At 41.4% G+C, this 13,403-nt stretch overlaps 1 protein-coding gene across 3 annotated transcripts in view; it reads left to right on the forward strand.

The window, feature by feature from the left end:
* Positions 1–11,891, forward strand: part of Lrrc36 (leucine rich repeat containing 36) — a 29,133-nt gene extending 17,242 nt beyond the window's left edge. For 2 of the 3 annotated variants that reach the window (XM_023565954.2, XM_063247506.1), the window contains 6 exons: positions 2,173–2,462; positions 5,495–5,660; positions 7,057–7,202; positions 8,189–8,312; positions 9,371–9,485; positions 11,551–11,891. In XM_023565954.2, the coding sequence (XP_023421722.2) occupies positions 2,173–2,462; positions 5,495–5,660; positions 7,057–7,202; positions 8,189–8,312; positions 9,371–9,485; positions 11,551–11,776 (1,067 nt within the window). In that variant the 3' untranslated portion in view covers positions 11,777–11,891. Of the gene's footprint in view, positions 1–2,172; positions 2,463–5,494; positions 5,661–7,056; positions 7,203–8,188; positions 8,313–9,223; positions 9,486–11,550 lie in introns of all 3 variants that reach the window. The other variant, XR_010047009.1, reaches the window with a different exon arrangement.
* The last annotated feature ends 1,512 nt before the right edge of the window (positions 11,892–13,403 follow it).

The following is a 13,403-nucleotide window of genomic DNA, read 5'->3' on the forward strand; positions in this document are numbered from 1 at the left end:
GGACCAAGGATGAAGTATGAGAGAAAGAAGGTAAAAGATGACTCTAGGGGGGCTGGGGATTTAGCTCAGTGGCATAAGCACCTGCCTTGCAAGCAAGCGGTCGTGAGTTTGATCCCTGGTACTGATAAAAATATTTTTTAAAAAAGTAAAAAAAAAAAAATGACTCTAGGGCCAGGGATACTGCTCAGTCCTGGCATAGTACCTGGTCCTGAATTCAATTCCCAGTATCAAAAAAATGCCTCTAAGTTTTTTAATAACTTTCAAGAATGGCATTATTTACTAAGATGGAAAAGAGTGGGAAAGTAAAAAATAAGCATTAAGATAAATTTTTTTGGTTTTTTGTTGGTTTTTTTTTTTTTTCATTTATTTATTTAATTGTTAAGACAGGGTCTCACCATGCAGTTAGGCTGGCCTTGAGCTCACTTTGTAGCCCAAGCCAGTCTGGAACTCACAAAGGATCCTCCTGCCTCAGCCTCCCAGTTGCTGGGATTACAGCATGCACCACCAGGCCCAGCTAACATAAATATTTACTTACTTTATTAGTGTATTTATGAAGTTTATTTTGGACATCTTAAGTTTGAAGTACATATTAAAATCTTCCAGAGTTACCATATTGGTAACTGGACATATTAGTCTGGAGTTCAGGGAAGAAGATGTGGCTAGAAATACAAACACAAATAGAAATACAAATGGAATTATAAATGTATGGGTGGCATTAGAACTCTGAGGCTGGCTGAGCATAGTGCGGTACACCTGTAATCCTGGCTACTTGGGAAGCTGGGCAGGAGAATCACAAGTTCGGGGCCAGCCTGATCAACTTAGTGAGACCTTGTTTCAAAATTTAAAAATAAATTAAGGGCTAGGAATTTAGCTCATGGCTTAAGTGCCTGCTTGGCAAGCATGAGGTCATGAGTTCGATCCCCAGTACCAAAAAAAAAAAAAAAAATTTAAAAGGCTGGGAGTGCAACAGTGGTGCTTGCTAAGCATGCATGAGCTCTTGGTTCAGTCTTCAATCCCCAGGACTGCAACAACAAAATAAAATGAGACTGAATGAGCTGTCATTTAAGGAGTGCATATAGACAAGAAAGAGATCTGAGGACTTATCCTAAGCCCTCAACAACTAGAAGTTGAATAGACACAGAGAAACCATCATGGAAAGTGAAAAAGAAGTGTCCAATGAGGCAGGAGGAGAAAAGGCCTGAGAGAGTGCTATCCTGGGAGCCAAATGCAGAATGTGTTTGAGGAAGCACAGAGTGACAGTGCTGAGGCATAGATGCGTCTGATCAAGGGAGTGAGCTGGACTGGAGCGATTATGTGTGGCAACACAGAAGACATTAGCCAATAGTTTCAGGGGATGCTTGGAAATAAAAGCATCATTGGGGTGAGTTCAAGAAAAACTTGGAAGTGAGGCAATAAAGTTACATAGGGCCTTAGAATACATACAACCCCTTTGCAGGGTTTTGCAGAAAAAGGGAACAGAGAAATAGAGCTGTAGCTTGGAGGGTAGATGGGGTCCTGAGAGCCTGGTGGGAATGATCAGCAGAGAGAAATCGAGGATGCAGGAGAGAGATAACTGAGAGCACATGGAGTCCGGTCCACCAGTGGAGAAACTGGCCTTAAGCGAGGCATAAATAGTTGATCTGTGATAACAAAAAGAAGATACAGGATTTATGAATGCAAACACAAATGAGTTGGTTTAGAGCTAACTGGACATTTTCTCTGATAGACACTGTTTTCCCAGTGAAATAAGGGAGGTCAGCACCTGAGAGGAAAGGGAAGGGAATGGGTTGGAGTTTGAGGAAAAAAGAGATGGGAAATAATCCTCAGAGAAAATAGAAGAATAGATTGACCATAGTAATATGTGAGGATTGCTGTAAAGGACCAGAAAAGGTAGTGGCTTTGAATTAAAGTATAGAAGGTCAAGACAGATGTACCTTGTTCTCTAGCCAACTTGCACTGCTGGCAAAGGCCTGCAGAAGTGGGCAGCTGGGTTTAACCAGTGTTGAAGTTTTATCACAAAGGAGGAGAGAGAGAAAGAAAGAGTGTATGGAGTTGGGGGTGTATACCAGGGGGTAGTTACTATGACCCCTGGACTGCAGACTAGGTTCTGATGGAAGTGAGATAGGAGGGCATTGAAGGGCAGGTTCATTGCCCAGTCTGTTTCCTCCACAGATCTGTACGCCACAACCCATTTCAACAGTGACCCTGCTCTGCTGGCCAACGTGGAACAACAGTTATCCAGCAGCCTCGGTGATTTAACACCAGCACATGGTTCCTTCCCAAACAACTCCGTCCTGGGAAACTCTCTGCGGACATTGCGGTTGCCTCCTGGGACTTCAGAAGACCGAGAGATTCTGACCAAGAGGTCATTAAGCCCATCTAGGAAAGGATTCAAGCGGAAAGACAATATCCTTGCCAATCTGAATCTGAAGCCTGGTTTCCGAGATGGCACAGGCAGCGAGGCAAGTGTTGGCTTGTTTGTGTGTGTGCAAGAAACACATCAGGTTCAAGACCAGAATGGGATGCTGTGGAGCAGGTGGTGGTTCTGACCAATTGTGCTGGAGGTTCGAAGGGATTTTCAGAGGCCGGTAGCCAGTACTACCAGGCTAAAGCCTGTGATTCTCCGGTGCTTGGGAAAGTAATTTTCCCATGCCACTGCTTTCTCACTTCTGTCCCAGGGGGACTGTTCCCATTCCACTTCCAGAGGATAAACATGGTGGGGAAGTACACTGATAAGAAGTGGCCCACAAGTGTTTACCAACAGGAAGGACAAAAATTGCAGGCGCCTCAGGGTTGGCTGATGATAGATCTCTGTAGCATTAATGTTTAGGACCTCATCATGTCTACAGTTTTTCAGCCACAAATAACTTACTTAAAATAGCTCTCATAAAAGCATTGCTTTGCTTTTCTGTCTAGAATTTCAGATGCTCCTAATTTTTTTCTAAGTCGCTGCAAGCAGATGAATTAGATTTTCTAACACTTTTTTAGTTGAAAGTGGCTCAAAAGATAAATGAAAGAAAAAAATCAAGAACCATTCCCATGCATACAGAATAGCTCTTTTTTGTTGTTTTGCTTTTTGGTACCAGAGATCAAACACTCTTCCTCATGCTTACCAGGCAAGCACTTGAGCTACTGAGCTAAATCCCCAGCCCAGAATAGCTCATTTTTACAAAATCATGTGTGATGGCTTTTACACAAGAACACTTCAGGATTAATCCGTTCTTCCTCATGAGTTTTGCCCCTGCCTTTGCATACATTTCTTATAGAGAATGCCTTCTACTCTCCTCTCCTGTTTGTTAACTTTTCCCAGGTTTTACTGCTATCATGAAGCCTTCTCCTTAGAGGAACCACAGCTCTCAGGCCCCCTCCTCTGGGCCCACAATCCTTTGTCATATGGATCATTTATCAGTTGATCATTTGTTGCCCTAAAACAGTGATGGAGAATCTTTTAGAGCTTTCTGTGATACAAACAGCCCACTATGACATAGAATGCCATAGTTTACACCACTGCCCACAGAGAAACAAAATATTTAGTCAAAAAAAGTTATTTCTAGTAACTTATGATTTTAGGTGTTGGAAATTTTTGTTGTTGTTGAGTGGCTTTGGGGGGTTTTTTGGTTGATTTTTATTTGGTTGGTGATTTTATTTTGTTTTTGCCTTTAAGTCCTTATATATTTCCTATGTAGTTTTCAAAATTTTGGAGAAGGTGATTATAATTTTTGTGCACCAAAGGGGGGCAGTCTTACAATATTTTCTTTAGTTTTTGGTCCATTCTCAAGCTCAAATGCCTATTTTATCAGATAAAAACACTAACTGTGAGCTAATGTGTTAACAGTAACACTTAGGATATTTAGGAGATCATATTAAGATATTCTAGGAAATGTTTACCTTTGTATTATGTTATATTGTGAAAATCTCAATCCACTTTTTCTGGAGTATCTTAACTCCTATTTCTTCCTGTTATGTATTATTTTTCTTTATAAGGAAAGCTTTGAAAGAGTTTTTAAATATAAGTACAAAGCCTTTTTTGTTTGTTTGTTTATTTTTGGTTTTGAGAATGGGTCCCAGGGCCTTGTGCGTATTAGGCACATACTGTATCACTGAGTTATACCTCCAAACCCTAAATGTAAATATAAAAGAAACATATTAGTCTTTGACATATACATCAAAAATTTTCTAAAAAGAAAACAGTATTAAAATTTGAAAAATACTTTTAAATCCTATGATGCACAGAGTTAAATCATACATGAATTTGTGATTAAAAAGTTTAATTGAAGACCAGTTACAGTGGTAATCCTAGCACTCAGGAGACTGAGGCAGGAGGATTGCTGTACGTTGAGGTCAGCTTGGGCTACATAGTGAGTTCTAGGCCAGCCTGAACCACACATAGTGATTTTTCTTCCCAATCAGATATTAACTTTTTGTGATACTGTGGATTGAGCCCCAAGACTTTACACTGATCTAGATCTTCAACTTTTACATGTTTTTGTGACAGAATATCAGAATATATCACTAAATCCTTATGTCACCCAGGAAGGGCTTAACTTGTGATCCTCCTGCTTTAGTGGCCCAAGGAGCTGGATTATTGGCCTGCACCACCATACAGCTTAACTTCTTAAAAGACCTCATCCTTTGCCTCCTCATCTGTTCACCCCTTACTTAGTGCTCAGGGTACACAATCAGTGTTCAGTCCAAGTCTGTTGAATAAATATTTCCCTCATTGTAACACTTATCCCTTCCAATCAGAGGCTACTTATAGGATTCAGATCATGTCATTGGTGTTCTGTTTAATTAGCTAATTAGTTATCCACAGTTTTTAATCAAAAGAGCTAGAGATTAAAAAATAATTTGATTATTTTAAATTTATATCAGTTCTATTACAGCCCATGAGACTCTAGAGAAAAGACTGGTAGATAGATTTGTACGATAACATTCACAAGTATATAAATGTCAGGTCAAAATAAATAAAAACAATTGTTAATTTTTATTCTACAGATCTAACTGTATATTTACATCTTATCTACATATGCATGAATATATGATTTTTCCTAAATAATTTTAGTACTGAGTTCAACAATAATATTACATTTAGTATGTTACATGTTAATATAATAGAAATTTATTGTGGGCTATAATTTCTTATTAAAGTACTTCCAATTTTACTTTATGACATATAGTATTTTTTAAAATATTCTGCAGTTTACTAAACCATAGATATAGGTGTCAAACAGCACATTTTTTCTTAATATATTCTGAAAATCCCTGCAAAAAATCATGGTAGAAGATATCATTACCTTTGAAATTATCTTTGAATGACTTACATGTTTAACTTGGGTATAAATAATATGCTTTTCATATCCAAACTGAAAGATGAAATCATCTTTGCTTTTTCTTTTAAAAAAAATATCAATGCCTTAAATGTCTGGATTCTTACTTCCCTTATTGTGTAAGAATAACAAATGGTTGGGTTTTTTTGTGTGCTTTTTTTCTTGAGCCTCCCTCTAGTGATCTGGGCAGTTTGCATGGTTTGCAAGGAAACCACAGTCCCCCGATCTCTGCCAGAACCCCCCATGTGGCCACTGTCCTCAGACAGCTCCTGGAGCTTGTGGATAAGCACTGGAATGGCTCTGGCTCGCTGCTCCTCAACAAGAAGTTCCTCGGTGAGTGAACACATTCTCTGTTCCTGGAGGATGGCTGGACCTTGCTTCTGCTCTGTATTCTAACAGTCCCGTAGTCCCCTTAACTTGCAAGGAAAATTGTTTTTCTATCATTTACCAAAACTTCACAGAAACACCATAGTTCAAAAATCTGCATTTTTTCCAGGAACGTATTTTATGGGGAAAAAAATCTGTGTTTTTGTACATTTGTCTTCCCTATTTTTTGTATGAGTTGTTTTGTTCTCTCCTGTGATATGTGTGTATGTGTTTGTGTAATCTTTGATAAGATATAGAGTGATCACACATGCAATCAAGAGTGGTCATGCTAACTGATAGATCCTCCTGTCTGAAAAAAACAGCACAATCACCATGGTGACAGTTCAAAACTGTGCCATGATAATGCAAACAACTTCTTCCCAGAAGCCCCTATGGCTTCTCCCTCCCACAAGTCTGTGCCAGAGCTCATGCATGTAAGGCTTTACCCAATCCCCTGCACTCTCACAAAATAAATAAGTTCACATCAGTCCACAGAGCCCTTCTCCCATCAAAGCCTATGTCAGGCGGAACGTGCCCTTTGTCGGCAGAGCCGCCACAGCCTTCCGTGTGGTGACTCCCTCTGTGCCCTCATTAAACTTTTTCTATCTAGTTGTCTCCTCTCTTTTACTATTCTGTGCCACTCTAGATTGAGTACAACATTTCAACTCAATCACTAATAATTACAAAAAGAGTTTACGATTCTTAGGAAAGTGCCAATAATGAATACAACAGATACTAGGTTTGATCATCAGAGTTCTGAGATGACTATTGAAATGTTATTTAAAAAATTCAAATAAATGTATGACCTGGACTTTTTAGGGAGTATTTTTTTAGAATCATGAAGAAAAGCAGTTTTTCCAATGTTTATTTGTTTTTAATGGAAAAAGAATTTCAGGAAATTTTACTTGTTAGTAAAAGTTAAAGTAAAAACTTGAAACTTGTTCTGGATGGAAAAAACAAAATTTTTGTAAAAGAAAATAAATCTCTAAGGGCTAGGTGGTTTCCTAACATGAGACCCTAAATTCAATCCCTAACACCAGAGGTGAACAAACAAAGCAAAACAAAAAACACTAAAGGGACAAAGAGGAAAAGACAGTACAGTCTGGTTATTTACCTTCCCATTGGTCTCATCTTTTAGGACATTCACCCCGGAGCCACTGAACAGTGACTCGCATTCACTCTGCTCAGGACGGGCTGCTGCTATCCAGAGGACGTGGGATATAATTTCTCATCCCTCATAAACACTTCTTCTATCCATTTAATAAGTTCTTATGAAAAGGAGATAATTAGCTGGCAGTTATTCACTAGGAAGACTGTTTGGGTGTTTAAAATTGGCCCGTGTGCCCCTGTGAATTTTTGGCAGGTCCTGCACGAGATTTGCTACTGTCTTTGGTTGTCCCTGCTCCTCCTCAGCAGCGCTGTCGCTCACATCCTGAAGACTCACTGAGAGCTTTCCACAGGAGGGAGAGCGACCTGAAGGAGGCTGGCCAGCAGATCCCCAGTGACACGGTATGGTTTGTCTTTCTTTTTCCTCTTCTTCTACTAGAAAAAGTCAGAGAAGCAGGACTAAAAGTTCATCATCACCCAGAGTCCCTAGACACTGCAGAGCCAAAATATGAGAAAGTCAGACTGGGCAAATCAGGAACACAAAATTTGCCAGGACAGGGATAGTTTGGAAGTTCTGTAGAGATGATTCCCTCATCCTAGTCCTAATCTAAAAATTCTAAAGAAAGACATGAAATGGAAGGAAGGAAAAGAAAAAAGAAAGAAAAGAAGAAAGAGATGAAGAGAGAAAGAAAGAAGAAAGCAATCCTAGAGCGAATATGTTTAGGGTCACGCTCTCAGAGGTTATGGTGTGCTTATGCCGTAAGGCCATAAGGCGGGAAATGAGGGAAAGCTAGTGTCTCCACATTTGTCTTCCTCCTTCTGATGGTGCTGAGAGCAGGGAACCAGGGCCATGCTAGGGCATCAGGCTTCTGGCTCTGGGAAAGAAAGAAGGAGCTCAGTCCCAGGCTTTTCTGTCTTTGAGTAACGCTAGAGGATTTTCAAACACCAAGTACTAGAAACTAGATACTGTAGATGATTGCAAATGCTCAGCACAGGCCATGAACACCCATAGGAAAGGTCATGACTTCATGTCAGAAATTTGTCTGCTCCACTTGAACAGTTTTACCCGCGAATTAAGAGTCTACTGAGAACATTATACAAATGCTAACTTTCATCCAGTTATTTTATTCTTTTTGTGGTTTTTGTTTCTTTTGTTTTTGAGACAGGATCTCACTATGTATTTTAGGCTGGCCTTGGACTATGTAGCCCGTGCTGGCCTCAAACTCACAGTGATCCTCCTGCCTCAGCCTCCTGAGTCAGGGCTGGGACTACAGCCTGCTCTTTCATTCAGTTTATTGCCAGCAGAGGAAAGGTTCCTTCAGTCCGATACATGATCCTTTGGGATTTCAGGTTCTTAATGTACTGATGTTTTGTTTTCTGACCTATAGGAAAGTTTGAAACAAAAACTGGTAAGAGTGCTAGAAGAAAACCTTATTTTGTCAGAAAAAGTTCAGCAGTTGGAGGAAAGTGCAGCTACCTCAGTTAGGAGTGGGTACCAGTCCCATACTTATGGTAAGTATGGGAAAGCCAAGTGTGGGACTTCACATGGCTGCTTTGGTCATTACCTTCCCTGGGAATTTATGGAAACAGTCATCTTGCCATAGAGAACTGTAATGTAGGTGGCTTGAGTTACCAGATGAAGGTCTTTGTCAGCAAAAATGTTATTATTGCCATTGTGTTGTGTTGTTTGGTTCGGTGTGGTTTGGTTTGGTTTGGTTTGGTTTGGTTTGGTTTTTTAAGACACAGTTTCATTATGTAGTTCAGGCTGGCCTTGAACTCACAGTAGCCGTGCTTGTTAGACAAAATATTGGGCCTCTCCTCAAATCTACTGATTTTTAAAAGATCCCCAGGAGATTTGTAAGCATATTAATGCTTAAGAAGCATTATTCTAGGGCTGAGATGTAGCTCAGTGGTACAGGACCTGCCTAGCATGTGTGAAACCTTGGGTTCAATCCCTGAGAATGCACACACACATGTGCAACAGAGCATTATTCCAGAAGATCAGCTTCTTTAGGACCAGAGTTCCTGTGCTTTTTAACCTACCTCATTATTGGAGGTAGTGGTAGCATATTTGAGCAGGTAGATATGAATGTTTTGGTCACAAACTGTTTCTACAAGCTCTCATTGAGTTATTACTATGTAATTGATGCAGTTTGGGTGTTTTCACAAACTATGTGGGAAGTGAAGGGTGTACATTCACAAGCCAAAGTGGAGAATACAGGAGCCCTAATACCTGCTGACTGCCTAGGCTAAGTGAGATCAGGTGACTCACCATATCCTCCTTATGGTGCTATGGGAAAGAGTTATTAGCCTTAGTGAAACTCAGAAAGATGAACTAACATATGTGACAGTAAGTGGTTGAATTTTAATTCAGATGTGCTGCCTAATGCCATGTTCTTGTCACTATAACTGCTGTCTTCAAGGAAGGGAATGGTGAATGGGATGTGAATGGGACCACAAATGTCATGGGGACCTCGATTTCTCAAGATGTCTAGCTGAATACTCTAAACTCTGCTCAAAGACAAGTGACTTGTAGCCCTGCTCACTTCTGGCTACTGTGCCCTTTGTAGAGGATCTTCTACACAAAAACCAAGAGCTGACCATGCAAGTGGCTTGCCTGAACCAGGAGCTTGCCCAGCTGAAAAAGCTGGAGGAGACTGTTGCCCTTCTTCATGAAAGTCAGAGGTAGGAGAGGGTCTGACTAGCAGGTTCTGGAATAGGTGTTTACTTTGCTTTATCTCTCCTTTGCTTGGCTTGGAAAGTTGTTAGAGCGAGGCACTTTGCAAAGTAACTGTAGCATGCATACCTGACCAGGTAGCTCAGGGCTCAAAATGTTGCTCTGACAACTGCTTTTATACACCGAGGACTAACCATCTTTCATAGGTTGCAACACCTCAATAGCTAGTTTCTCACTGGCTCTAAGAGGACCTTTGCTGGGGCCACCTCTTTGGCACTATGGACCTCTGAAATCTGCCATCTAGCTCCTCTGGAAAATGCCTGCCTGCCTGGGTCATAGAAGATGCACCAAGAGCTCACAGAAGCTAGTGATAAAGAATCCAAATATATGGGCTCTTCAGGGGTGCCCAGTAGCATCAGGCTCTTCACAAAAGAGCATTATCAGGATGCAGGCAGGAAAATATGAGGAGCAGGGACCTCCAGGCCATTAACAATTCTAGGGAAGCCCCAGGATTTGATTTGCCAGACTACTTCTACTAGGACTTCCAATGACATTTACGTATAAGCACCTCATCCCCCAACCTTCAACACCATCATCACCACCAATTTTCATTGGAACAGCTTCATATTCAGAGGATTAGAGCCTTCTGTTGCTGTTGTTACAATTATTTCAAGCATTACAAAAGTAAACAGAATAGCGTAAAGTCGTGGTTTGCAAACTTGGGTCTATATCAGAGTGACCTGAAAGACTTGTAAAAAGGTAAATTACTGGGCACCGTCCCCCAACTTCCCCAGCCTCTGACCCTGCAGTGTGGTTTGCAACTGAAGATCTGTAGTTCAGTGCTGCTGCTGACCTGGGACCCTCACTCTGGACATTAGGATAACTCTCTTGAGGGATGCAGAGTCAAAGTACTACATTTTCAGTTAACTCAAAAAAATTCTTCTAGCCGAATATGGTGGCACATGCCTATAGTCCCAGCACTTGGGAGGCTGAGGCAGGAGGATTGTTGCAAGTTCAAGACCAGCCTGGGCCACAAAGTGAGCTCAAGGCCAGCCTGAACTGCATAGTGAGACCCTGTCTCAGAAAGACAAACAAAACAATTCTTCTAGGCATGTTAAACCATTAACTCAATATATTTGTTCATTTGTTTCATTTTTATTTTGGTTCTTAGTGAGTTTTACTGTTTTTATTTAATCTTGTTTTCATAGTTAGGTAAAATATTTGCATTGTCTCAAAGTCAAATATAAGATCAGAAAAACCTAACACTCTTTCCTGTCTCTCCTATTCTTTCCTTCCCTCTCACTGGCTTTCTGTTGTAGCTATTGCTGTGCATTTGTATGACTCCTTTATTATATAAAAGAAGGATAATGTTGCTTTAGCATTTTATCTTGGAAATCAGTTCACTGTATTTTAAAGAGTTCTCCCTCCTATTTATAGGTACATAGTACTCCGTTGTATGATTATATGGCTTAATTAGTCCTGTAGTAAAGTCTATGAACATTTAGATTAACCATATTTGCCTGTTAAAAACACTACTAATTAAGGCTGGAAGTGTGGCTTAGTGGCAAAGTGTGTGCTTAACCTCTGCAAAGCCCTGGGTTCAAACCTAGCACCAAACAAAAACAAAATAGTACTATAATGAATAGCACTGTGTATACTCCTTTTTTTTTTTTTAACATTACGTAGTAATGTGGAATCCAAGAACATCTGGGAAAACCATTAGTTGTAGAGGGAAGCATAGATTAGCCGTTCTAATTTGGGGATAGAAACGAGAAGTCGGATCAGGAGCCAGTGTTTGAGCACTCTACTCACCTCATCACAAAAGTGCTTTGGAAAGTGCAGTACAACCATTCTACAAATGTGAAATGTGCTATCTCTTCAGTCTCTGGAATCCAAACACACAATTCTAATGAATTGTAGGTCTGCTTTTAAAAGAACGCACTCATAAATTAGATAGTTCTGCTGAAAGATATCATTTCATTTTACGTTTCTCTTTAGCAAACCTTTCACACCTGAAAGGCATCGACTTTTGCTTTCCTGAATTCACGCCTGTCTTTTCCTCCCGGGCCTCAGATCCCTGGTGGTAACTAATGAGTATCTGCTGCAGCAGCTGAATAAAGAGCAAAGAGGTTATTCCGGGAAAACACTCCTGCCTCCTGAGAAGAGTCAGCATCTGGGGAGATCGTCGCCCTTTGGGAAAAGCACTCTGTCTTCCTCCCCGCCAGTGGCGCATGACACGGGTCAGTATCTAATACAGAGTGTCTCAGAAGCTGCCCCAGAGCCTACTTTGTGGAGCTAGCATCGAACACCTTTTCGGCCACCTCCCTGCCATCCACGGAGGGCTCTCAGTGCCATCGACACCAGTGTGGTGGTGTTTACTCCCCAAGATTAAGAAAAATCTTATTCTGATTACACTGAATTGTTCTCTTTTTATTTCTCTGTGTATCTCTCCCCCAGTGAATCATTTTTTCCTTCTGCCTACCCAAATTTTTGGCACTTAGTTCTAAGCATCATATCACACAGAAACATTTGACTGAAAATGTCAAAAAAGGAAAACCACTGGACATTTTCCCTAGTGTCATTTGAAACTCGGTGGTAGAAAATAACCAAGGAACCATCAGGTGTCTTTTGTGTTAGAAGACATTTTAGCGACTGTGAGTTAATTTACCAAACAAGTTTGGGATTTTTGTCCTGCCACAGGAGCAAGGTGATGGCGTCTGGTGTCTGCTCTGGAGCAGCACAGTTTAATTAGGGAAAAAAAACAAAACACTCCTGTGATGGAGCTTGCTGCTTGGAATTACCTGGGCAACCTAGAGAATCTCAAAATTAGAAAATAAAAACGAGGATTGAGATATAGCCCACTGAGAACGCTTTGGGTTCAGTCCTCCATAACACACACAGACACAAACACAGAGAGAGAGAGAGAGAGAGAGAGAGAGAGAGAGAGAGAGAGAGAGAGAGAGAAAGCTCCAAGAAAAAGATTTGAGGGCTAGGGATTTAGCTCAGCAGCTCAAATGCTTGCCTGATAATTGTCAGTTCGATCCCCAGTACCAAAATAAATAAATAAATGGGGAAAAAAGAAAAAAGATTTGAGAGACAGAGACAGAGCAATCCCAATGGTGTGTGAGTGGAAGAGCAGGATGGTAAGAAGGACAGGAGTATGAAGCTTCCCAGGCCAGTGCAATCTGGAACCCCCAGAGGACTCCCAGGGGATGGACAGAGGTGGAACGTATCACCGTAAGAGCAGGTAACCAGAGAGCCATCCTAGCCTGCAAAATATGATGTCAGGAAAACATCCCCCGAGGCCATTCGACTGACACTTGAGAATAAGTAAAAGGAGACTAAGTCAAGCCAGTCTCCACGGAGGGAGCAGTGGGACAAGCTGCAGAGAGAAGCGGAGCAGGCTGGGGAAGGGGCGGGGATGCAGTGCTTTCAAGGGTAACCGGAGTGCAGCTCCCTGGAGATCTTCTTTGGGGCAGCAGGGAGTCTGAGAGGCTTTGTGTGTGTGCAGCGTGGACTCACGGTGCTGCCAGGCAAGAGAGTTGCTGGACGGCAGAGGGAGGCAGGGGAGCCCACTGAGACGATGATACTCCGATACTCCGCATCCATTCTGCATACAAGTACCCTGTGTTTCTTTTTCTTTTTCCCTTTCTCCCCCCACCCCTCCCAGCACCAGGGACTAAACCCAGGGCCTTTACAGTGAGCTACATCTTGCTAGGTAGCTAGGTTACCCAGGCTGGGCTTGAACTTGAGATCTTTCTGTCTCAGCCTCAGAGTGCTAGGGTTACAGGTGGTGTGCACCACCATCCCCAGATAGCCTGCATTTCTTTAATCCCAGGTGAACAGGAAAGACAATGCAAGTGATTCTAGATAGGCTTCCTCTTGGAGTTTCTCTCAGGTAACTGATGTTGCTGGAGCGTGCAGAG

Source organism: Cavia porcellus, unplaced genomic scaffold (genome assembly GCF_034190915.1).
Source record: "Cavia porcellus strain 051 isolate PalLab524CR breed Dunkin Hartley unplaced genomic scaffold, mCavPor4.1 scaffold_4, whole genome shotgun sequence".
In the NCBI taxonomy this organism is placed as follows: Eukaryota; Metazoa; Chordata; class Mammalia; order Rodentia; family Caviidae; genus Cavia; species Cavia porcellus.